This window comes from Patagioenas fasciata, chromosome 2, assembly GCF_037038585.1.
Source record: "Patagioenas fasciata isolate bPatFas1 chromosome 2, bPatFas1.hap1, whole genome shotgun sequence".
NCBI lineage: Eukaryota > Metazoa > Chordata > Aves > Columbiformes > Columbidae > Patagioenas > Patagioenas fasciata.
This window is the reverse complement of record NC_092521.1, coordinates 119,023,154-119,050,046: the sequence shown is the minus strand read 5'-3', so window position 1 is coordinate 119,050,046 and position 26,893 is coordinate 119,023,154. Positions and strand designations below refer to the sequence as shown.

Sequence of the window (26,893 nt, the reverse complement as noted above, 5' to 3'; positions counted from 1 at the left end):
CAGTATTGTCTTGAGTGACATGAACATCTCAGTAAATGTTACCCATTTATTATGAAGAGTCATAAATACGCAGCTTCTCTTACTTGTAATAGACTGCAGTCTCAGTTTGCTGTGTACGATTTCTTCTCTCCCCTCCCCATTTTTGGCTTTTTATATGAAACCTCTTTACCTGAAGTTTTATGATAGATTTTGTTACATAATAGAGCAAAAGGATTAAAAAAACTCAGCTGGGTTTTCTTGATACAGTGAGAAGCTTTTAGATGAGGTGCCAATTTTAAAACAAACAAACACACCACAAACAGGAGAAATGAGCAACTGAATGAACTTTTATTTTTCAGCTAAGAAGGCTAAGATAACTAAAGAGACTAATTTTGTTTCTGTAGATGATCACATGTGACTTTTAATTGTGGCTTGATTATATTAGTATTTCTGAGAATGGAAGATCAAGGGCCATATCTTAGATGCCTTTTTACTTGTTTTGCTCAAGCTGCTGTGTCATAGCAGAACTGTTGAGTATATTTAGCATCAATTCAGGTCCAGTAAATTGTAGAGATCTTGTTTCTGATGTTTCTGGCTGCAGCCTTTTTGTTGATGTACTTTGGACCGTTTCCAGAAGGCTTTTTGTTACTTATTGTTCAGAAACATCTTAAGCTCTTTCCACATGTTATAACAGAGTGACTGCAAATGTCAAAACATATGTATAGTTTCAGAGCTGTCTGCTTCTAGAAGCAAGCAAAAGCTCTGGTTCTTGAAGCTATTACTGAAGAAAGTGATATGCTGGGTGTGAAGGTGGGAAAGTACTGAAAAGGAAGGTGAAAACAGAAAACAAAAGAAGCTTCTTATGTTGCTTGTAGTCTTGAGATGCAAATTTTGATTTACAAAAATAATTGGTTATTGAATTACCATGGACAAAAAGGTGGAAAAATGTGACTGAGACAGATATTCCTGCTGTGTGCTGCATTCTCGATATGAATCCCACAATTCAGAATTATCACTGGGTGATGCTGAAGAAGCAGAAACTGTGTGGCTTCCCAGTGATAAGGTAGGCAGGGATAGCAGAGAAGTGTGGTTCATAGAGAAGTTTCCTTGGTCAGGTCTGCTAACAAAGGTGAATTTCTGTTCAGCCTCTTGCAATGTGATACTAGAGGTGGTCAGATGATACCTCGCTACCCACAAGGTTTTCTCTGATCTCAAACCTGCTGGATATCAGACCTTCTTGTGATCTTTCTTTGAAGTGACTGAAGCCCTTGCAAATGAGGATAAGAGGACACATCAGAATCATGCAGTTCAATAAGGCAGAGGTGATATATAGTGTTTCCCAAAAAGCTTGCGATAAATAGATTGCCCCTTAAATGAAGTTTGCTGCAAAGCAGGTCTGTTAGGGTAGGCTTGTTGGGCCGAGTCTGGTGGGTACCATGCCTGGGATATTGTGCATACACACCGTTCAGAATGAATGTGATTGGTGATGTTCCACTTAAGCTTTTGGAATTGGTCATATTGTATCATAAGCCATTTTTGTAAGCATATATTCTTCTTCATATCTCTTTCATCAGAAGCTTTTTTGCCATTTTTGTTTTATGTGAGCTCATTGGGTGTTTCCTCTTGAAGGCTTAAATGTATTTTGGTCCTGCCCTTTCTGTTGTCAAAATATCACTGAGTACATTTGGTAATCCTCTGGGTAACTTCTGACTTACATGATTCATGTCTAACAAAGGTTAAGTGCAGAATTAGTTCTTGCACAGATGCAGTGGTCCATTTTTTCATAGTCTGAATCATGTTATGGATCTGTTGACTGCTGCCATTCTGAAGGGTTCTCTGGCTTTTTGCCTTATAGCTTGTTGAGAAGCTGTGTCAGTTTACTGGCTTCAAAGAAGGCTGTTTGGAATAAAACTTTAATCTCAAGTCTCCAGCTCAAACTATACATCATAATAAATCAGCTGCATCCAGAATGACAGAGGATACTGGTTTTCCTTTCAGAGTCCACGATGGCTGTAAAGAATACAAAAGAATACAGAGAAGTTATTCTAAACCTCTTGCCTGCCTTCAACTATTTTGAGATATTTAATTGCACTCTAAACTAATTATAGAGACCTGCAGTATAGGAGTATCAACTTCATATTTTTTTCAGAAACAAAATCTAGATGTGGAAATTATGGTTCTGTGTTTTGGCTGTTTGTGGGTTTGTGTGTGTGGTTTTTATTTTTTGAAGAATCTTGCGAAGTAGCAAAGAAAACTTTGAAAACTTTATATGCAAGAAAAAAGTTCCCAATGAAGTAAAAGTTTTGCTAAAATGTTGTAAAATTTTACCATTTTTTATGTATATAAGTTGTTCTGTAGTGCTGTTTTTGAAAGCTGAGTTTATGCATAGTGACTATGACTTGTACTATGTTGATAATTTAATTACTCAAGCTTGTCAAAACTCGCTTGCCTTTCAGAACAGGCTTCTTAATATTTCAGTTCTAAGCCTAATTAATTAGTAGTTAGCATTGGCCATATTTCAAAACTAAGCACTGCTTGTGTATGCTAGGACTATGAACAGGATGAATTAATATGGCTTTCTGTCTTGTTACATGCATGTTTTCCTTGGCACTTTTTGTTTGAGGATACATGAAATGCAGTAGTTGTTTAGTGTTGATCCTACTCAGTGAAATGTACTGAGGTATTCTATGTATGCTTTGGGTCCAATAGTGCTTTTGGAAGGAAACAAGTGAAAAAAGATAAGGGTAACTTTAAAGCTGCAGTGGTGTGGGTTTTTTTGGTTTTGTTTTTCAGTAATACTGATTTATTTAGTTTTATATAAGGCTTGTAGGTTCTCAGGTATGTTTTTATGAAGTCATATGAGATCTGGTGCATAACAACACATTTCAGGTAGGAGTGTTTGCTATCCATACTTTATTTTCAGAACTGCAAGGACAGAATTTGCATTAAGTTTCCTCCTCTATGATCCAAAGGTGCTAAATTCATTTTCTTGTAAGACATTCATATACACTTGCCAAGATACTACTCAAAATAGCCTAACCATATTCTGCAGCTTGTTGCTACCTGGGTCAATGAACTAATGTTAGAATGGTAAATAAAATGTATTCAGTGGGTTATGAAATCTCTGAGTGCAGGAGTACGGTTGCAAAAGTTGCGTGGTTTTACATAGGCTATTGCAGGTGTGTTTTCTTGGGTGCAATTCCCAAACAGAAGGTCAAGAGAACTGTTTTCTTGTCCCTTTTTGATAGTGCTTGCTCGTAATAACTATATTCCACTGCCAAGGCACCAACACCATAATAATTTTCAGCTGTGTCTCTGGAAGGAGTAACATCTCCTCTATTCTTCATGAATCCTGCTGCTGTGGTTGGCAAACACCACCATATTGTGATGGGATTGGTGAAAGTGCCTCTTGACTCAATGAGGGCTCTAGGTAGTCTGAGGGGATGAGGGCTAGTAAGTGCTGCTCTGCTGTAGAAACAATGCTGCTGGACTTGAAGGGAAAAGGAGTAAACAGACCAACAACAAGGCTCTGTGTAAGGAAACTGAAGTCCAAAAGCATTAATAGAGATGTATATGAAATACAATATAAGGAAAAAACTGTTTTGGGTGTGTTCCTCTCTTGGTTGAATAAAAGCTTACTACTTCACTCCCATCCCTGCTTGTCAGAAGGCAGACCCTTAAGTTTTAAGGGAAAGGGGAGAAGGAAGGATAGTTTCTCTTCTGGATTGAATATAAATTGTACCCCTATAATTAGATAGCTTGTCTAGGAAAAAAGCTTTTAGATAACTAAGGCCAGCGGTGATCATGCGTAAGAGCCCATTGAGACTGGGGAAGTATTCTGCTTTCAGATTTTAAAATTAGTGCATTTATAGCCTAACTCAGGATTGTTGATGTCTATGTAAAGTATCAGTGCTGTTTTTTCCCAGTACCTTTTGTCTGGCACCAGGACACTTGTTCTTCCTTATGGGTGGTAGACACTGCAATCATGCTGCCTGTCGTCAGATGTCTTTCACTCCACCACCTCACTAGGTGACACTGGGACCTCTTGAAGAATTTCAAAAGATGCCGAAGACTAGAAATGTCATGTAATTATATAGACATTGTTTTTGCAAGATTTTTATAGGATTGTTCAACTTTCTCTCCCTGGGGGACAACATAAACAAGCTTTATCTATTCTACAGTTGGTGTTAGCTGGCTGATTAGTTAGCACAAGTTTTACTACTGGCTACTAAGTCTCGCTTGTGTCAGGCAAAACGATGTGCTAGGTGGTTGCATCTACATGGGAGTTTTAGCTCCGATCTTCATTCAATTTTTGAAGTCAATCTCTCAGTTGTTCCCATTTAGTGGGCTTTCGTTCACATCATGGAGCAGTCTGGCAGCATGTGAACTCGATTTCTTTGGGAAGAACTACTACATCAGAATATTCTGTCCAGGATTACATCTAATAGGGTCCATTAGCTAATTAGCACTCAGTCTGTTTGCCTTGAGGCTTGTGCTGAAGTTGCTTTTCAGGAAGACAGAGAGAGGCCAGAGGGCTGAAAGCAGAACCTGCAGTAACTATCTGGTGGGAAGTGACAGGCACTGGTACCTAGAAAACGTAACTTGGTTCCGCCAGTTGTGGAACAACTTGTATGAGAATTATACATAAGATTTATAAATATTTTTGTAACTATATACTTGCAATTAAGCCTACATTAACTGTTTACAAATTAAGACAATTCTTCTGAACATAGCTGTTGTTCCATTAAAAGTGTAAATGTGTCCTTAGGTGTAGTCAAGTCTTAGTTCCTGTAGTACAACTTCTAATGTAAATTTTGCAGCATTTGGCTTTTCTTTTATGTAGGAAGTAGTTAATATTTTCTGTGAAGTCATACGGGTATCTATAAAAGGAGAAAAAGAAACAAGGTGCCTCGTAGCAAGTTTTACAGGTCTGGGTTTTTTTGTATGTGAAAATCTTTGAGAATACATAAAAGCACATGAGGTATTGAAAGTGCAGGCTATAAGATATAACTTTAACATTCCAAGTCAACTTTCATCAGCCAGAGTAGTTCTGACCACTTTTTACCAGTGTATTACTTTGTCAACTGTTGCAAACTTTTCAGCACTAAAAGCTTCAAGCTTGTTTGTCTGAATTAATAAATGTTGAGGTGTTTAGCTTGGACAGGTAGCACTTGAGGATCTGCGGTGGGCACAGGAAATTAGCAGATAGTTCTGTTTCCTCTGTGGATGGTGGTTTTTTATTGGTTTCTACCCTTTCCCCCCCCAAATGGTTACCATTTGTGACATTTTAAAATGGTCAATTAAGCACGTAGAAGGGACAGGAATGTACATATATTATGTCTGTAGTAGACTTCAGGGGCTTCCAAACATTTGCTGAATAAAAGCCGATAGGTGTAATGATCTTGAAGATCAGGAAATCAGTCACAACTGCAAAAAAGAAACCGAAGAAATATCTTTAAAATCTGGTCGGTAATAAGGATGTGACCAATTTTTTTTTTTTTTTTTTCAATGCTTCTGTACAAATGTTGTGAAATCAATGTAGCTTTGAGTAAATCTGACCTGGTTTAAAATAGCAAATTGAATGCTGAAGAGTATCTTGTATCTGCTGTCAGAGACACTATAGCTGAAAATGACCTTTATATTTCTTTCTGTGCTGCAGACATTACTGTTGTCTGATCACTTTGAAGATTTTACTGTAGGTCTTTATGGGCTATTTACGTTTAATTAAATAAATAATTATTTTTAAAAAAAAAGTATTCTTTGGGACTAGGAGAAGCCATCCAGGTCCTTTTATCTGGTCTCCCTCACTCATGATAGCTAGTCCTTTTTAAAATTGCAATGAACACCACCCCCCCCCACCCCCACCCCCCCATGTTTTTTAATTTGAAAGGCCCCACCTCCAAACAAACCAAAAGACCTGACAAACAGCCCACAAACAAACAAAAAAACCCACAAAACCAAGCTTGGCCTATGCTTTTTGCTGAAATACCTTCAGTAGGCCTGGTATAAGCACTTCAGGAGTGTCTGGTTTCAACTTAAATCTTTCTTGAATATGCATTAAATGACTCCTTTCAGCATCATAGCTTGGTATGTTTGAGGAAAAATTTTGACCCAGAAATACGCTAATTTTATGTCAAGTCCTTCAGGATTGCTGTAAGCAGCAGAAAAAAAAACCCCACAGCTGATGGTCATGATGGGGAAAGGGGAGGACCTTAAACCTGAGACAAGAGTATGCATCTTCTTTTTTTTTTTGCAGGGGGCACTAGGGTCAGGAGGATGCTCCTTTTCCAGTAATTAGTAAGTTAGCTCATAGAAAAGGGTGGTGTTTGTTTTTTTTTTTTAATTTCATTTTGTTTTAATTTTATTTTTATTTTTGAACTTACCTGTATAGTTGAAAGAAAGTACAGTGTCCTGACAGAGATTGCAGTGCTGCTTCTCCAGTTGAGGGAGTGGAGGATGTTGCGGAACATAATTCTAGTGGTAAAAGTAGCAAGTTATGTCCAATAATGAATAAATCTGTTGGTCATTTCAGTACCTGAAATATCTCTGGAGCAATTTAAGCCTATAATTCAAATGAAGCATTACTAGAGATGAGTAGAAAGAGGGGGAAAAAAAAAAAATAAACTTCATAGAAATTTGGAAGGAAAGATGATGTTGCAGAGAGGTGGTAGTGATAGCCTTAATCTTTATTTTACAGTATAGATGAGTTTAGATCAACCTGTAAAAAGTAGTTAACCTGAAACGCGTACTGTAAAGAGGAAGTTTGTTGTGGTTGTTTATGGTAAGTTTATTTTTGGAAGGAATATTCTTGGGAGAGCAGAGGGCTTATTGATGTACACTGTAACACAGCTCAGTGCAGCAGAGGTTTTTGCTGAAGTCTGGATCTTGCCTAAAACCATTTTCCACAGCTTTCTGATTGATTTTTTTCTTTTTTTTCTGTAGGACAATTTCACTCCAGCATAATTGGGTGCTGGGGTGACTAATACTGCTCTCCTCGTTTGATACTCAGTTTGAGACACTCTTCCTTGCTTTCTCTCTGGCCAGGCTGCATGGCTTAAGTACTTCACTGTTGAGAAGTTTTGTTCAAAACCATTGTAATTTGGGGCTGCCTGTGTATAGCTATTATTTTCAGATACAGCTAGCAGTTTATTTTTCAATTTTATTCCAACTTCTTTGTCCTTTTTGAAGACTTCCCAACTTTATCTTCTCTCGATTCCTTTCATCCTGACCCCAGGTTTTCTGTTGATTTTTGTCCTCTGCTTGCATGCTGGTTTTCCTTCTGATCAGTCTCAACCTTACAGTGCAGTGTAACTACTGAATGCAATGGCTTCTTCCTTGTCATTCCCTGTTTTTTAGGCCGCTTCATTTAGGCCTTCGTTTTTGTGATCTTGACTTGCCTGTTGTCTTTCCCTTTGCTTTTGAGAACCAAGTTCCCAATACACTCTGGATATCCGAGTCCAAAAAAACTTGCTCTGTTTTTATCATCATAGTAAGTTTGGACAATAACTGATGTTACTGAAGCTGTAAAAGCCTCCCTCTTAACAATGACCTATTTTAGCCATAGCATTTGGAAACAGCTAGGAAGAATCCAGATTTCCATCTTACTTTTCAAAAATATTATAATCAGTGCAGATTCCTTGGCAGTTGCTGCCTTAGCCATGACTCTGTTTTGCAGTTCTTTACCTCATCTGGCTTCTTTTCTTTTTATATATTTTTTTTTCTCAATACTAGTGAATTTCTTTGACATGGTTCTTTTTCCACTGATCAATCTGATGTGGCAAACCATCTTTTTCTAGTCCTACTTAGATCATTTTATTGTTGGTAGGGCTTAGAGTTACCAGCTGTGACCAGCTTAAAGTTACCACTGGAAAATAACTAGAGCTGCTGTCTCCAAGATCACTGGTTCCTTTGAGAGGTTTCCCATCGGAACATGGCAAGGATGATTAGTGTTACAGATGTTAATGGATAAAACACTGTACAGAAAACCACTTTTTTAGTGTGGCACTGGAGTCAGTATTAGACTTATTTATTTGAAAGGGTTTTTTTCCTAGCTTTCTGATAATTGCAAATAGTTAAAAACTGTAAAATTTCAATGAGTATTTTCATTTCAATATTGTGTGCTGGTGCAGCTGTTTTCCCAAACCAGGTTAATGGTGACTTTTAGGAAAATGAGACTTGAGTACTTTTTGTTGCTGGGTGGAAAGGGGGAAAACCGTCTTGAAGGGTTTTCTTGCTTTAATGAACAACAGAACAAAGTGATGGGGAGAACATTAAACTGTGCATTTCATATGTGGTCAACCTCTTTTTGAGTTTTTCTGTGGAGTTTTTTTTAAATGATTCTTCTGTTTTTTATGGTTTCTGGAATTCCCTTTTCATACTGTTTCTTAATATAGCAGGCAATCTTTTGAAGATACTTGAATGGGAAGGTTTGGTTGATGTAGAGGGTGTCACTTGTGTAAATATGAGTGTGGAAATTATTCTCCATCATTTTTAAGTACTTGAAGAGGCATACTGGCTTCAGTGGCATTTATGAAGTGTTGTTCTGGTTTAATTAGGAAAAACTGTGGTCCAGCAATAGCAGCTGTTTCTCTAGACTGAAGTTCAGATTTTAACCTGGCGTAAGCCTGTGCTGCCGCTGAAAGAACTAATAGCGCTTGGCCCAAATTGGATTAGTGTGCAAATCCAGCTGGACCGTTTTCTGAAGCTGCAAGGAAGGTTAGTCTGCAGTGCGTTTGTGGCGTGGCAAAAGAAAAACCTTGTGTCAGCATAAAGAGGGGGTGGCATGGAGGCTGGGATTTCTTTTTTTTTTTTTGGTGGCAGTACTCGTTGATATGACAGTGATTAGACATTTGTTTCAGCCACTTGTCAAAATTAGCCTTGGTTGCACTAAAATAATGCTTGCTTTTGGCTAAAAATCTTCCACATTGTTATTATTGGCTATATTTTGATGTTTATAATGAAGCATCTATTAATATGTTTATGTCCGAGATACCTTACCTTAAAATTCCTCAAGACTTCTATAGTTGGAGGAGCAGCTTATCCTCTGGGTGCCTTCATACAAAGAGTAATAAATGAAGCTGTGCACAAGTCAGTTTTGTAGGATCTGAATGAAAAATATTTCTATGTTTAAAAGTTGTTTGCGGATGCTGTATGTGTCTGTAATTTTTGAGAGCTCAGAGAAGAGCACAAGGTATGACACCGCTCAGCTGAAGTCATGCGTCAGATCAGCTGATGTTAATGGACACATAACTCTATATACTTTGACAAGATGCTTTTTGAGTTGACGCTGCTTTGAAGCCCTGGTTGTTGCAGCTGCCCGGTGTGGTCTGGGATGAAGGAAAGTCTGTTCCTTGGCTTAAAAGAACAACTTAAAGTTTTGGAAATGACACATCATTTAGCAAACATACAGTCTTGGCTTTAAATCAATTGTTTAGGATGTGTGTTTCAAATGAAACATTTGTGGGGCATGAAAATTTCATTTGTATGTATTTTTCCAATGAAAATGATTATTAAATTGGGAGATTTCATGTATGTTTAACATGTATTTTTTAATTTACAATTTATTAGATGTATCCTATTTGGATATCCATGCATTACTGAAGCTTTTCATATTTTTTGTAGTCTTAGTAGTAGAATTATTATTTCAGTATGAACAAGTCTATGTACCACTTTCAACACAAACTTGCATAGGAGTCTGACAACTACTCAAGTTCTTTGAGATGGAACGTGAGGAGTGGGAAGCACTTTTTGCTGTGGGAGAGTAACATGAGACTCTTTCAATTCAGATTTTGAAGTTCAGATAAAATGAAAATCCATAGTACTGCAAAGGTGGAATCCTCTTATTCTAATGTGTGGAATGTAGAAATGACTAGAATATTTTATGTGCTCCTAACACTACAAAAGGAAGTAGCTTTAAAATTCGAAGTGAACCAGAGCCTTAGAGGAGCATAAATATTGAGGTAGGAGATGAGGTGAGATTTTTGTGACATTTTGTATTAAAGAGACTGATTTAAAGGGATACTGTTACACTGTACTGGAGGAGAAATTGTAAGATTTCTTTATTTTTGTAGGTCTTGGAGGCATACACTGCTGACAAAAATGCAGAATATATGCAGAGCTGCTAATTTGGAGGAAACTGACTATTGACAAGTATTTATTCACTACTTTTCTGCTACATCAGTGCCAGGCATAGCAGAAATGAATAGCTGACCACTCAGCAGATGTTGAGAGAAAAAAGAGGATGTCAGATTTTTACTAACTTACCAAGTCAGTATTTTTTTTTCACATTGCATTTAGCTGAATGATTCAAGAATTTATTTGAGAAAATATTTCAAGAATTTTTTTTTTTTTTTTTACTTCTTTTGCCTGTAGTTATTGTTGTATCACCCTCACCTTCTGTAAAGGACAAGCCTGTGACTTACCTGGTCCTGCATTCTTGGCTCCGAGCTGTGTCCTCCCGAGCTGGCAGGAGCTCCAGAAGGAGCCCTGGTCCACCTCCCATGTCTGTCCTTCACATTCATCTGCTGCGATACAGCAAGCTCACTGAACAGGTCTTAGGATTTCACCTAATCATCAGACCTATCAATTTTCCTTTCAGCTTTGTAAATATATGCTTCTGTTGTTGGCTACAAATGCAGCTCAGTTTCCCACTAAGTAACTGCTAGAAAACTAAATACTGGTGGCAGCAATTTGGAAGCAGTGGCTTAGCACTTGAGCAGAACGGTTCTTCTCACCACCTTAAAAAGTAGGTAGTCTTGGCAACACAAGATAATTCCAACCTATGTCAGCCTTTGTTAGAGATAAAATACAGATTCTACTGTAATCTTAAAAATGGGTCTCATGGAAAAAAAAAGCATGTAACCGCCCTCATGTAATTGAGGTATCAAATTTGTGTATTTTGCCAAAGTTGCCAAGAAGTGGCAGCAGCGTATCCAGTAGAGCACATCTCATGACCCTTTTGCTCCTTGTTTGACTAACGCTAGACCAAATATTGAACAGCAGAATTATGCGAACTTGCAGATGGCGTTGGCCTAGCTTTTCATTCCTTATTGGCCCAAAATAATATCAGCAAGTTAAATCTGCAGGATTCTGTCAAGAAACCTGTTTCTCTTGCCACTTTTGCCAGTGAAGTGTCTCGTCCTAACAAAGTTTCCTTTGTGCTGCCTGCAATAACAAGTGCTTCCAAAGACATTATGGAGAGAAGGCATCAAGGGGCAAGGTATAAGGTGTTGAAAGAAATTTTGACTAGTGCTTGAAATCTTCTAAGTTCAGTCCTCTCACAAATTTTTGTGCACTGGTTTAATAGCAGAATGTCCCACCTGGGATATTTTGAGAGTGTTCAACACTCACTGCCAGTAGGTTTTATTGAGTTAATGCATAAATTTTCAAGGGAAGAGGTCATGCAGTGTTGAGTAAGTCAATCTAGGTGCTCTCCGTAGAGTTATGTAGAGACTCATTAGTTTCCATCTACAAAAATAATTTTCTTTTTTGTACTTCAGAAATTTTCTGTGATATTAATGCCTTAGGCGTATCAGTTGTTGGTTTGTTGTTGGTTGGTTGGTTGGTTTGTTTTTGGCTAATATCCTGCTTAATGTCCTTCACATTTCTCTCCTTTTGGTTGAGTAGTTACAATACTACTTGTTCTTAAGTATAATATGAGTAGTGCAAGCTGCACTGTCTTTAAGGTGTTGACCCTGTATCTGTACCAAGTATTTTAGTCTTAAAGATTAAGGAAACCCAATCACACTTTTGTTTTCTCATCAGCATGTAGATAGCTGTGTGGGTTTTATTTCTGCCCAAGTAATGAAAGATCTTACTGTGACTAATAATCTGTGATCTGTTGGTTAATATACCTTTCAATTGCGAGTCAGCAAAATGTTAAAAAATATCTACTAGAAAACACGTACAATTCGTTGTCAGTAGTAACATGTAGGTAACGAATTTCATGTTCATATCTTCTTTCTCTTTATTTTAACTTTATTTTAATTAAGGTAATTGGGGAATTTAATCAATTGTATTTGTCACTTTTTATCCAGAGAGCAGGTCCAGCTCTGCAGTTTTCTCTGGACAGATAAATCTTACAGACCAAGCAGTGGTGGTCTCACATTTTTTCTTAGGAGCACCCTCCTTTAGCATCTTTCACAACAGTGTTTGTTCCTTTTTCATTTTGAAGCAGTACGTTTGGGTTTTTTTCTTCACTTGGGAAAGCTTTTCAAAAGTTTTGTCTTCCTTAAAGCCTGTAAAAATGCAAGGTCCATGCTGGTTATGGGGTTTAACCACAGGAGATTTGTTGTCCTGGAGCTCTGCAGCTTCTGTCATTTCCCATTGAATCCCTTAACCCAGTTCTTTCACGGATAGCTTGTGCATTCAGATTTTCTATGTAGGTCAGTTTTGACAACTTCTTGTTGCTTGTAATGTCTCTGAAGCTGCATTACAGTATGACTACAGCTTGATCAGATATAGGAGTTTGCTTTTAACTAGTGCAGAAAACAAAGTGAGGTAAGCTTTGGCAAGCCTGGGCTGCAGCCGCTAATTGCATACCTGTAATTCCATGCAAGCTTGGATGCTGAATCGCAGGTTGTCACATTTCAGCTGTTGTTGGTACTAGATATTGGTGGACTAATGCTGTGGGGTAGTTTTTCATCTGCAGACATGGTGGAGAAGTAAAAACGAGGAGAGAGTTGTGATTTCCATTCCTTGGTTTTACTAGACTAGAGCTTTTTTTTTTTAAATGCTGGCAACTTGCTTGCTTTGCCTCATGTTGGATTAAGTAAGATCTCCTGTTTTAAATGGCTGCTTTGCAGATATGCTGTTTATCTAGAGTAAACTCTGTATACATAATTAAAGTAAATGTGACTTTCTTTGTGAAGTGCCACAAATTCTTGTGAGTTGTTGGTAGTTGTTTTCCTGCAGAGAAGTCTGGTTTTAAATGCAATTTTTTGCATTTACCTTTCCCTCTTATTGGAAACCTGTGGATTTGACTTCCTCATCTGTCTGGTGTCTATTTTCCCTCATTTTCCCATTCTCAAGCTCCTTGTGCGCTGGTTTGCTGGATCACTTCTTAACTGATCATACCGCATTATGAATTCTAGCCCAAGTGGTGGGTTGGGAGTTGGGGGCCATTTCTCTTGGCAGCAGCCAAAATCTCACCTGTGGAGTTAAGACATTGTTTCATGGCCATGTTAATCTGTCAGCTGTAGACAGCTAGAACTACCTCTGCTTTGAGGGGAAATAATATTACTTGGAAAATACTACCTAGAATTTGTTACAATATTCTTCTGAAGTACTTCTCTTCCCTGCTTTTAATGGCTTTTCTGAGTTGTTTAAATGACATCTGTGACAAGAATGATATACTAAGAGTCTGTCTTCAGTTATTGCACTTCAAATTTAAATTTTGCTCTAAGAAAGCTGATGAAATTGTCTTATTGTGTCCTGAATGATGAAATTTTGTTGCTGTTGATGCATCTGCTGATGGGCAAAAGTGACTTCATGGCTGGTAGACTTCCCTGTCACTCTGTTTTTCTAGAATCAGCTTTGTGGTTCTAACAGATGTTCCTTCCATAATTTATGCTCCAAATTTAAGTTGTGCAGCTTTGTCTTTTTTTCTTTTTATAAATGTCAATAACATACAAAGTTGAACTTTTTGCAAGATTTCACATGACACTGTCCCACCTGGAGCTGTAGATATGTGGGAACAGCTGTGTAGCATGGTGCTGCTCCTACTCCTCCTCCTGATGGGTTTCATTTGAGTATTCTTATATGTTTATTGAAATGTTGGTTTGTATTTTGTAGAGTGCTGAAGGCAGGAACTAGCCTTTACGAAAGCTTCTAAAATCAGAATTAAAATTAAAAGCATCTTGTAGTCTCCATTTTTGTGGTCATGTATAATCACGTGGCAGAGCATCGTTCCCCCTCAGTGAGAGGACAGTTCCATCATACCATTTGGTGTAGTTCAGGCTCCTTGATTATTCGTGTAGCTTCCCTTCTGTATAAAAGCAAAAAACTCTGTGATAGTGCCATCAAAGCTGAAGGTGTTGTCGTGCACATAAACTGTGAATTGGACAAGGATAAAAGAAGATTAAATGCATTATTTTTATGTCTTCTGACAAGCCTTTTACCCCTTTTTGAGTCACCAGCTTCAAACTGATGTGATTGTATTTTAAGCAAAAGCCGTCACAATAATTAGAATTTAGAAAATTGGAAAAAAATCTATGGAAAAAATGGCTCACCTGCTAAAAATAAAATGTGCTTTGATGTAAACATTCTGTGTATGTAAGTGGTGGAGAAGTACAGGATTTTTTTTTTTTGTTGAATTTTATATCTTTGTAATAACTTTTGGGGGCTATCAAATGCACAAAAAAATCTCTGCTCCCTCACATCAGAGAAGAAACATATTTTTGGATGTCTTCATTCTGATAAAGTGGTAAAGCATCTACAGCTTGTGTTTGACTGTTTATATCAAGTAACTCCAAATGCAGGCTTTTACGTTGGTTGCAGTGGAAGCTTTGGGGAAAAAAAAAAGTGATTTGTAGAAAACTCATTTACTGTGGGAAAATAAGGTGTTGGTGTCTTGTCTCTAATAAGCTACAAGCCCCACTGGGATGAGTTACCTTCTCTCACCCACTGGAGCTGTTAGCACTTAGTGCACTTTCTGAATCCGCAGTTCCTACCATTTTAATTTAATAGGTGAAGCTATAGAGACTGAGTCCTCTTCTTGGTGACAATACACTAAGCAATTTAACTGAAGTGTTGGTTTACAATGCTGTGATCACCAAAAGTGTTTTCCTTGCAGGTGGGTTATTCCTTGGCAGTCTTGTAGTCCCACCTGGGGCTTGGGAAAGCAACTTGAAATTCCTGAGTACAGGTCGCACTTACCATCACATTCCCAGTGGTGCAATTGATTGTCACGGGGCATGAGCATGAAATACTGTTTGACTGGTAGGTGGCCAAGTAATTGTTAGCAAAGACTAGAGAAACTTCTGGTGATTTCTGCAAGAGGAATTTCGTTCCTACTTAATGAAAAGGTAGGAAATAAAACATCAAGAGAGCACACTGAGGATGTTCACTATTGGGTAGTGATCTTGATCACTTGATGTGTTTCATAAGCTCTCACGTGAGGTTGCAAATCTAAGAAAGTAAACCATGCTTTTAAGTTCAAGGCTTTGATTTTTAGAAAACAAGATTCTAAGAATACAAGGAAATCACAGCAGAAAAATGATCCTGGATTTTCAGAGTGATGTGGTAGCTAGAAGATGTAGTGTGGTGCATTGTCAGGAAATGTAATACATGAATGAGAAAATAGCAGCCTCCAATAGGAGTTACATAAAAAGCTGGAAACGGAGTTGCACCGAACTGCTTCTGCATTTCTGCTGTAAGTATTTGAATAGGAATGGCGGAGGCTGAAAAGTTGGAGGAGGTTGGCAATATGCCACATTTTCAACGTGCTGCTACAGTGAACAGAGAGAAAAGCAGCATCATTATGATTTAACAATTCACTTTTATTATCATAGGGAGGAGATCCTCACAGTTCAAGTTTTTGTAGTAATAAAGTTGTAACAAGAGCTGATGGATAGAAGTCGAACTGAAAAAAAACCCCATGTATTCAACACTTGTAACTTGGGTAGATTCTCTAACTGGTTATCACAGATGAGGATTTCTGATTCATTGACAGGGAGTGATTTGGAAGTGAAGGTGAAAGACTTATGTATTTCAGTTGAGAACAAACTGAGTTACTTATTTTATTTTTCATCTCTGGAATGCTGCTTTCCCCTGACTCCCATGGATTGCTCTTCATTGTTTCAGTCTTTTAATTGTTAATATTAAAGCAGATACATACACAGAATTATTTACCATGGTTTGCAAATCATTCCAGTGGTTTTCAGTGGTCTCTTCTGACCCCGAAAAATGTGTTTGAGATATAAAAGCTGAGTGTATTGGGGTGTTGGTGTTTTGTATTTTTTTTCCTGATGTGTGTTTGGTTTTGGTTGGTTGTTTCTCTTTTTTTTTTTTTTTTTTTTTAGTGCTTTTTAGTGGTTTTTTTCCCTCTCATTACAGCTGTGTAATGAGAAAAAAAAGGATGTACTTGATCGTTGTTTTGTTCATAGAAGAAGAAATTTTGCTATCCAAGGTTAATTTTAAGTGATGTAACGTGGTACATCTGTATAGAGATGCTAATTGTCAATGGGTAGTTGTTAACCCAAGTGAATAAGAAAAGCTACAACATTTGTACAGCTGTTTAGATATTCATAGACTTGAGAAAAGTTGGAACTTCTGGTCCTGTAAGGGCTGACGAGATTCTGTCATTTGCAAGACTGACAGGAGTATGTTAGTAATTACATGCTTATTTCTACCAAGGAGAGTGTTCAGCTCCATGTATTTAAATGTGACCATAGAAGAAAAATAGCTGGAGAAAATTTTGACATTTTAAACCACTAATTTCCTATAAACATGAGACACAAAATATTGAAGAAAAAGAACCATATATGTATTCGGAAGACCATGAAGTGTATATGAAACATGTAGTGGGAAAGTGAGGGCAAGGTAAAAGCAGTAGGTGGATACAAAAAAATAATTTAAGTCTTGGATTTAGGATTACCCTGCAAAGTCAAAATATTTTTTTCTTTGCTTTTTTGAAACAAAACATTTCATGCTGAAAACAGGAGACACAGGGTATTTCTAAAAATCCCTCACTGTAAATTAGGCAGCGGCATCATGATGCATTGAGTGACTGGAGGTTATTACTGCTGGAATGGTTCTATTCCATTCCATTTTATGCCACTTCATGTAATGGTGAAAGGACTAAATCTCATCAGACATGCGTACTGAGAGTGGGAAGAAGAATTCTGTTTTGGATGTGTCTCTTTTCATGTTAAGGAAAAATAAATGTCACTTGTTTTCCTTGTTCTCTTGTGTGTTTGTTGTATTCATAGCTCACTGCATCCTTGGAAGCTGCCTTCCCAGCCTTTCCAGTAGGGAATACTTTCAGATGAATATGGGTTGAGCAGGGTTCTTTGTGGGAAGAACAGAGGGTTTTGTTTGGTCCTTGGGTTATTTTTGGTGGTGTGGTTTGGTTTTTTTTTTCCTTACCGTATTTCTAGCAAAGATCAGAATATTGTAATCTGTCCAAAAATGCTACTGGAATTGTTCAAATACACTTGATTTCTCTAATTCTGCTTCCCCTGTAGAGAAGTTCCTGTTTGACTACGGTGGAAGCAGCCTGACTCCCCATAGTGTGCAGGATCGAATGTTCCAGTGATGGTTTTACCTACAGTTTCAGTGTAGTTGTTTTATTTTATATTATACCCTTTCACTACCGTCATAGGTGTTGACTGTTACATGGTCTAAGACAACCACATTGAGGATAGGTGTATTGATGCACACCTTTACATCTAAGACCTCAATTACTGGTAGCAGTTAAGCAGTTTAGTTGTTACAGTCTGCACTGGCTCATTAAAGTTAGCGTGGGTGTGAGTACCTAGGAGGCTGGGCACCTTTGCGAACAAGGTGGTGCACAGATATCCTTAGTATTCTTGTCTTTTCACTAATTTCAGCTCAAAACTGGTTTCCGATCCTTGCTGCTGTAAGGGGGTGAGGGGCAGGAAACAAACCTAAAATCTATCAGTGCTTAATGCTTCAGCAGTTCAGGAGCTACCACAGCTGCAGGAATCATCTGGGCAGACCTTCTGGTTTTCCATCACATTCTGTCAAAGCTGAAAATCTTATTTCCATATGTTGCATTTCAGTGGCAACTTGACAAGCACTGTGATTTTTGGGAGAAGTGGTTGTTTTATAGTGTTTTCCACTTCAAATTCTGCAGCATATTAAGACCAGCAATAAGCCTAGTGAAAGGGAGAAGCAGCAACGACCCCTTTTGTACATAGAAGTAGAATCTGATACAGAAATAATTTTTCATTAGTGCAGTAGAGAGCCTTTTGCAAGATTACGGTAAAAAAAAGTTAGGTTCACTGAAAGGATATAAATTGCACATTGCAAAATCTGGGCCCTCCTCTTGAGGGGTTCATTAGGGTGGATAGAAAAGTCTTCAGTTAACTGGAATGATATGTGCATGTTGAGCAGAGTTGCGAGGTGATGGAGTAGGTTAAGCTTTAAACCAGCTGCAGCTATGAGGTTGGCAAGCTGTGCTTTTCAGAAGCTATGGCCTTTCTGTTGCAAATTTGGTAGGGAAGCCTCTCATCTGCAGCTGGCTCAGCTCTAAAGGTGTTTCAAGTGCAGAGTAGAACACGAGTCCCTTACAACCAGGCGCTTTTAGGCACTGTATTTACCACCTAGTTCTGAAATGTCTGATGCATCTGACTGCAGAAAAAGGCAAAATCTGCAGTGGTAGTGACGAAACGCTTGTCAGCGAGCCTGTCCCTTCTGGTTCACACACAACTGTTGTGTTGGGGTTTGCATTCCTAGCACTGCTGTCTGGAGGTTATGATGGGAATATCAATCTCCTTGTTCCTTGGCTGCCACAGCCCCTCCGCCTGCAACATGGGGCAGCTCATCTGTTGGGCAGGCCGGGCTTTGGAGAATGAGTGCTACTAATAGCGTAGGCAGCCTGCAGGAGCTCTGGTTGCAATGTTTTATCAGCTGCTAATCCATTTACGGTGTCGCTAATCAGATTGCGCCGCTCGGTGCTGCAGAGACTTTGAGCTACACCGCTGTAACCGAGACGGCTGATGTGCGTAAGCCAGCTTGTGTATGAAATCGAGCTGGCTATTAGAGTGGAGACAAGGTCTTGTCTGCTGAGGTTCCTAATGACTGCGTGTTGTAACTCTCGATTATTTGCATTAATCCAGGACATGCACCTCAAGACAAGTTGTGAAGCTTTCTGAGTTTTGGTCTTTAAATCAACCAGTGTTTGTTTAGGCATGGGGAGGATTAGTGGGTTAGTTTTTGGTTTTTGTTTTTTTCAAAGCATGGGGGCAGAGCAGCTCATTCTCTTCACCTGGTAAAAGTATGTCACCAGTACTTTGCACCCAAATTCATTAGTTTAAGAGTGAATTTCTATGTGACTGTTCCTGTTTAAGTCAATGTACTAACAGCACTGCATATGAAAACTTAAATAGAAAGTATCACTTTGGTATACTTTTTTCATAGTGTGATATGTTAACTTGAAGTAGTTTCTTTACAATAGAAAAGTAAGGAAAATACTTGCCTTTTAAAATACTGTAATAAGCAGTTTATCTGAAATTCTTGCTCCTGTCTCTGTAGAGCTGGCAATAGGGGTAATTTTTGCTATGGGAATTGTAACTGTATTTGCTCAGATTGCCATGGCAGTGGTGTCTCCAGATGCTTAAGCAGGGCTGACTTATTGTTGCTTGTGAACAAATTACCAAAATAAACCCAAACAAACAAAATGCAACCCCTTTCCCTGCCCAATGAACAATAAAATTCCCAGGCAAACCACATAGTTCTAGAACTGCATTTTGTTGGTTTTTGTTCCCCCCCCCCCCCCCCCCCACAAGAAGAGCTTCAAATAATACTTGAAATAAAGGGGATGGGTTTAGTCTGCTTTGGCATCATGATAGGAAGTAATACTAGGAAGACACACTGTTTATAAACTTCAACATGGGGCAATCTGATCTTTGTGTCTTGTAATGGTAGTGATGGAGAAGTGCTAAGTGTGTTCAGTACTTAATGTGATCAGAAAAATGAATGTCTATAGAATCCAGCAGTGACACTTTCATTTGCAAGGTTTTCCTTGAAGTTGGAAAAGATTATAGATTCTTAAAGGCTGAGAGTACAGTAAGTGTTTTCAGGAAGTGTGTTTCAAGAGTAATGAAATATAGATCTAAATGTTTATACTCTGTGTGATACCCCTGGTTTTACTGAAACTGTTCTGTTTTCTTCTAGGTGAATCTGGACTGGGAAAATCAACATTAATCAACTCATTATTCTTAACAGAATTGTATTCCCCAGAGTATCCAGGTCCTTCTCACAGAATTAAAAAGACTGTACAGGTATGTCTGGGTAAAAAAACTGCAACTTGAAGCACGTAACTTACAATTTAGTAACGTAAGGGGATACCGTTGTCACATAAGCACCTGTATTTCAAATAAATTTAGCCAGGATTTGAGCCACTAAGAAATATTCAGTATGTCTTTCAGGATAGCTTAGCTACACAGAACTTCCAGGTTATGGAGCTTGTAGCCTGTTGAAGTGTGGGAACCCTGAAGTGAAGTACTTTGTGTGCTACATATACTTTGGAAACATCACATAGGTGCAGTCCTGCTCAGAAATAGAATGTTTTTTTTATCAATTAAAGTATTGAGTATATCTTCAGAAACAGTAGATGTGTACTAAACCCTCTGTAGCAGGGTTTGAGACGCTGGATATTAGAGGATTTGATGTAAGTGCAAGGACATAATGTGTGAAAGTATCCAACAGTCTTCTGCACCCTGTATCCTTTGTGGTACTATTTCTGCCTCTCCCCCCCCCACACACCTATTGTCTGTTATTCTGAAACGTGTCTGGGACCAGGGTGAACCTGCCTGACTTTAAACACTAGACTTACATAGGCAGAGAAGATGTTTCTGCAAGTCCCTGATACAACTGAAATATTTAGTCAGACTGAAAAACTGAACTTGATCCATTTGGTTTGTGTTATAATTTTCTACTGATAAATGACATTTTCTCTCAAGAAAAGGAGCATGCTTTTTGTATTACAAAATATGAGAGTCTTCAGACCACTTCAGCTATGGCTGAAGTGACTGTGCAAGTATGGAGTCATCATAAAGTGATTTAGCCTTGTGCAGAGTTAGGAGGATTATCCAAGGTGCCAAGCAGAAGCTGTAAAATTGGATGCTTTATTTTATTCAATGGGGTCAAACAACTGTGCTCCAATGCTATGATCCACTGTCCTTAGTGTTTTGTGGCAGTTTTGATTTGTTTTTGTTAGAGGTTTTGGGTAAGGGTTTTTCTAATCTACTCTCAGAACACTGAATAATTAACGGGGGACCAGGAAAAAGTTAATTATGCTTGTACTAAGAAGGTTAAACGACATTGCTTGTCAGTTAGCTCAACGTCAAAGTCTTTTAATACCAATACAAAATGCATTTATTGCAGGATAAATATATATATTTCTTTTAATTTGAAAGAAAGCTTTTTAACATGCAGAGTTTGATTAACAATGTATTTAAATTCCTCTAAACTTTGGTCATGTCTATTAGGGTATTTTATCAGCTGAATGTAAAACCATAGTCACTCTGACAAAGTAGACTTTAAAGATTGTTAGTGGGGCATTAGCCTGTTATTTGAATTGAAAGGGTTGAATTTATGTACCTATTTCAAAGACATGTGAAGTCGGATGGAAAAGGTGTGCAAATAGTTAAGGTCTGGTATACTGTACTTATTAATCAGTGAGTGTTAGAAAACTAAGTAGAAGGGTGGCCTCATTTTTATTCAAAGAGAGACTTAGCGTGATTTCATTACTGTTAATTACACACTGGTTTACCTGAAACTAAACCAATTCAGGCTGTTTTCATTGAATTACAATTTAAATAATGATGGGTTGGATCCCCTGTCATTAGAAGATCTCTTTTTAAATTGGGAGAAATCATATGTAAACTTTACACAGAAGCTAACAAACAAACAAAAACCAAACCAAAACACACACAAAAAACCCTAAAAAAACCCAACCAATGAAAACCACAAACACACATCAAGACATCTTTCAAAGATAACTCCTTCCCACTCTGGCTAAAGGTAAATCAGTGTAAGAAAAATGAAATAAAAACTCTGTGCGTGTGGTGTAGCTTTTGGAATCTGAGTTAAGTACTTCCATCTGTTAGGTGGCAAGGTTAGATGGTCTGTTCATCCTGACCATTTGAGTTCATCAGAGATGGTTTGATTTTTATTGATTTACTGGTTGAAGAAAAACCTCCAAACTTTTCAGGAAGCTTCACTTAAATATTTATTTTTAAGGCATGTAAACTTTAAGGGCAGGGGAAGCGCTTGATCAGTGCCCTGGCTGAAAAGCTGTTGCTTTTTTCCTTAATTCCACCATACCGACTAAAGCCTGAGGGTGACCAAGAGCAAAAGCTAGCCAAAACTATTTTCAGAAGCAAATTGGAGTCTGTCATGACTTAGGAAATAATATGATTGAAATTAAATATATTTTAAGACCACCTTCCCCCTTAGAAACTATTGCATACTTTATCTAATAAGGGTTTTTGTTTGTGTTTAGTGTGTTTTTTGTTGTTTGTTTTGTTTTTTCTTTTTTAGTATACTTGCAGTGCACCATTGCTTTGATTTCAGTTACTTTTGTGATGAATGATAAGTGTAGCACTTTAAAAAGGAAACTGAAACTGTCTTATTTCTGTGTCAGTGTCTGAGAATAAAACTATTTTTCCCTACAACCTTGAAAATGATGTGTGCTAGAAACTATGCATTTGATGCAGAGGTGATTCCAGTCAAATATGAAATTGAAGAATTAACAGTTGGAGCAGCTGTTTGGATCCATGGAGTTTGTGCTTTTTGCCAGAGTAAACTTTTCTAAGTTGAGGATGTCAAGAGTTTGTCAAGAGTTTTGCAGAGTAGAAATGAGACGGATCACCCTGAGCATCCTAAAATCTTGGTGGTAGTAATTGCCTACTTTTATATCGTGGGAATGACCTATTGGTCAGGAATTGCATATGAGAGTCTCACATAGATTAATACAAACTGTGGTTTGGGCTTGAAAACAATTGCAGTTTGAAGTTTTGTGGGGCAGGTCCTTTGTATTAATTTAATGGAAAACGCAGAAAAACAGGTCATAGTGACTTGATGTCAGATGAATTGAAAGGAAACTTCCTCAGAAAAAAAGATGGGTATGAAATCTGTTTTCTCTGGTCATTATTTGACTCTCTTAAATGGGGTTTGGTAAGGGCTTGTTTAATCCTTTACAAGTAGTCAAGCTGTGACAAGCATCACTACATGAATGCAGCGCAGTGACTGCCAAGGAGCCCCGTGTGACCCAGCTGACTGGAGTGCATGGGAAAATGGCTGTTTGGAGGAGACTTTTAATCAAAAGCTTTAAATTCCAAGACTTGAACTAATGCTTTCCGTGAATCCATTGGGAATACTTGTAAATCAGATGATAGGATGCAGTTGGATGCTTAACTGTGAATGACACTAGTTTACAGGGATTCTTCTGGATCTGTTCCAGATGTTGCTGCTTTCTGTGCCTTTGACCATGTATGGACACATCCACTTAAGTTAGAAAAATGCAGCTTTACAGAGGCTTTATGGCAGTTTTTTCAACTACTGTCTCTACAGCTTACAATATATAGTGGATATGATCTGATTTCCCACGACAGGAGCACAGGACATTTAGTTTGATCAACTAATGTTTTTTATTCTGTAGGTTTTTGAAAACCCTGACCTGATAGCAAGATACCTACATGACTTTATGAAAAGTTAAGAATAAACTTGAATCCTTACCACCCAGTAAGGTGTTAGAACCGTCTGCATCAGTTACCACAGGCCATTTGTTAGAAGGTGACTGTGTAAATTCAGCCACACATTCTACAAGCATACAGAATCAGGAAAAATGTTTGGCGTGGCATTTCTTGAGGATCTTCTGACCTTCCTTTTCCTTTGTTATAAACACAGGTTCAAGATAATGTTTTATTAATTGCTTCTTTTGTAAAAGCATTCCACTGTGAGTGCTTAATAATTTAAATGTTCTTGATAGGAATTTTTGTGCTGGAGAATAAAGCTGATACCTTGTAGCACTTGGCAAGAGTACAGTAACATTATCATTTCTAGTACTTTGGATGCGTTATGGGTTTCTTATACTTCCAAGAGACCTTGGTTATAGGAGGGTTCTGTGGCTGTTGTGTGCAAGATAGCAAAAAAGAATGCAAGGAATCAGAAGTTAATCTCCTGTGTGCTGAAGCTTGTGAGTAGTAAACTCTTGGCTGAGTTGACTGTGTGGCTGGGGATTACTCTCTTGAGTTCTGGCACTGGTGGTGTGCAGGAAAATTTCTCCATAGAACTCTTAAAGGGGGAAAATACATTCACCACAATTAAACTAAGTTTTTAAAGCACTGCATGTATTCCTACGTTCTCATGGCTTTGGACTGGACACTTTTGGAAGGATGGGAGTTGTACAGTTAGTGAAGGGGTAACTTGGTGGTGTCCTAGGCTGGTGGATGTGTTGGTTTTGTTTTTGTTTTTTGGGTTTTTAGGCTTTGTTTGTTTGTTTTTGTTTTAAACTTCCTAACTTTGCAGTAAGGCCTGCTTGCATTGGGTTTGTATGGCAAGGTTTTGGTAGTGGGGGGACTACAGGGGCGGTTTCTGTGAGAAAAGCTGCTAGGAGCTTCCCCCATGTCTGACAGAGCCAGTGCTGTCTGGCTCCAAGTTGGATCTGCTGCTGGCCAAGGCTGAGTTCATCAGTGATGGTGGTAGCACCTCTGGGATAACATAGTTGAGAATGGGAGGAAATATCTACACAACTGCAGTTGGAAGAGAGGAGTGAGAATATGTGAGAGAAACAGTTCCAAGGTCAGTGAAGAAGGGGGGCAGGAGGTGCTCCAGGTGCTGGAGCAGAGCTTCCCCTGCAGACCGTGGTGCAGACCATGGTGAGGCTGGCTGTCCCCTTGCAGCCTGTGGAGGTCCACGGTGGGGCGGAGATCCACCTCCAGCCTATGCAGGACCCCATGCTGGAGCAAGGCAATGCCCAAAGGAGACTGTGACCCTGTGGGAAGCCAGCGCTAGAGTTGGCTTCTGGCAGGACCTGTGAACCCATGAAAAGAGGAGCCCAGGGTGGAGAAGGTTTGCTGGCAGGACTTGTAACCTTGTGGGGGACCCACACTGGAACAGTCTGTTCCTGAAGGACTGCACCTCACAAAAGGGACCCACACTGAGCAGTTAGTGAAGAACTACAGCCTGTGGGAAGGACTCAGGTTGGAGAAGTTCATGGAGGACTGTCTCCTGGAGGAGGGACCCCAGGCTGGAGCAAGGGAAGGGTGTAAGGAGTCCTTCTCTGTGGAGGAAGGAGTGGCAGAGACAATGTATGATGAACTGACCACATTCCCCATCCTCCTGCACTGCTGGATAGAGGAGGTAGAGAAACTGGGAGTAAAGTTAAGCCTGAAAAGAAGGGAGGGGTGGGGAGAAGCTGTTTTTAAGATTCAGTTTATTTCTCATTACCCTACTCTGATTTGAGTGGTAACAGATTAATTTTTTTCCCTGAGTCAAGTCTGTTTTGCCCATGACAGTAACTGGTGAGGGATCTCTCCCTGTCCTTATCTTGACCTGCGAGCTTTTTGTTTTATTTTTCTCTCCCCTACCCAGCTGAGGAGAGGAGTAATAGAGCAGCTTTGGTGGGTATCCAGCAAGGGTTAACCCAGCATTCTTCTCAAGTAGGTGATTGAGTTGGCTGGCCTTGAAGTCCACCCAAACCTGGCTTCTGCTGTGACTGGCATCCAGGTAGCCCAGTGTTGAGGACTCTTGTTTTGTGAAGCTGCCTTACTGGCAGGGTTTGGGTTTTATGATCTGTTGGTTGAGGAACCAGCACATGACAACTGCATGCTGTAGACAGCCATAGTGTAGTTGAGTTAATTGTTTGAGTCCTAGTAGCTAAAGAGATGGATCTGGCTCAGATAGGCTCCATACTGATAAGTAGATAAAAATAGCATCCTGCATACTCAGAAGTGTAATATAGAGCTTTCTTTGCAGTTAGTTACTGTTTTCTGTGTTCCTATGTATTCTTTTGTGAATCAGAATCAAATGTTTTTCTTGTGCAAGAGGTATGTATTTTGACTTTCTGCAGAGTGGTAATTTATCTTGTAGACTTACATTGCATCACATAACCAGTGATTTCAAAGTGTTTGCAGGAATGTTCAGGTGTGGCTGTGCGTCTGTTTCACATGTGTAACTAGGGATGTGCAAGCACTTAAGCAGCATTGATATGATCTCTCTCAAATCTTGAGCTGGCCAAGAGACCATGCAGATAGGATTTATTATCATAGTTTCTACCCTCTCTGAAAGTTCATTACTGAATGTGCATGCAGTTGTAAACCTAGTTAAATATAACTTTATTTTCTTTCCCCAGTTAGGGTTCATGAGGCTTAAGAAAGGTTAAGCCATGAGCAGTAAAGTGGCATCATTGTCTTCCAACTTGTGTGTTACTCTGAATGGCTCACAGGGCTGACTTCTTGAATCATCTATCCAGCAAAGGGTGTTAACTAGTATTTTAATAGAAATTGCCTTAATATCAGGGGAAAAAAAAACATAAACCAAAAAACAACAAACCACGCTTAAATGTTTGAGCAATTTGAAGGAGCCAACATGCTAACATGAGTTTGTCATTTCTTACTGTCGTGGATCAGACTGGCTGATGGGTCAGTGGTGCCCAGGACTTTCTCAGGCAGGTACCCCTGACATGGGCATCATCAATAACTGAGATACTAGTAGGAAGAAGGGGGCGACAGTCCATTTGCTCTTTAGCCTAAATTTTCAGCGTCAGGACGTGCTCAATCTGTCTGACATGCTGACTGGGCTGCGCTGCGGATGGGTGGTCACAGCGGGAGGGACGCGTTCCCACGCCCAGCCCTTGCATCATGCCTGGTGCTGGTGCAGCTGCCTCCCGAGCCAGGTTTCCATCACTGCTCTGAGCTCGTAGGAGCCCAATCCATTACGGTCACGTGAGGTCTGGCTCAGCAGATTGCAGCTGGATTGTGTTACCTTCAACAGGAAACCATCACTTGCTCTCTGATTCCTTTCCAAAGCATTGTATTAGCTGAAGAATAAATGTATTATTTAAAGCGCCTTAACAGGACTAGAAGTGTAGTATCCAAGGTGCTTGGGATGATTAGTTCTGTAAAGCCTAATTTTCTTTGAAGTGACCCAAGTTCAAGTGTAATGCCTGATTTATCAGACTGTCTGGATATCTCAGTTTTTTGGGTTTTTTTAATATCCTATATAC

General features: G+C 38.9%; 1 protein-coding gene across 2 annotated transcripts in view; it reads left to right on the top strand.

Moving 5' to 3' along the window:
- Positions 1–26,893, top strand: part of SEPTIN7 (septin 7) — a 62,249-nt gene that overhangs the window by 14,317 nt on the left and 21,039 nt on the right. For both annotated transcript variants that reach the window (XM_065829951.2, XM_065829950.2), the window contains exon 2: positions 19,837–19,943. In XM_065829951.2, coding sequence (XP_065686023.1) covers positions 19,837–19,943 — 107 coding nt within the window. The remainder of the gene's footprint in view (positions 1–19,836; positions 19,944–26,893) is intronic.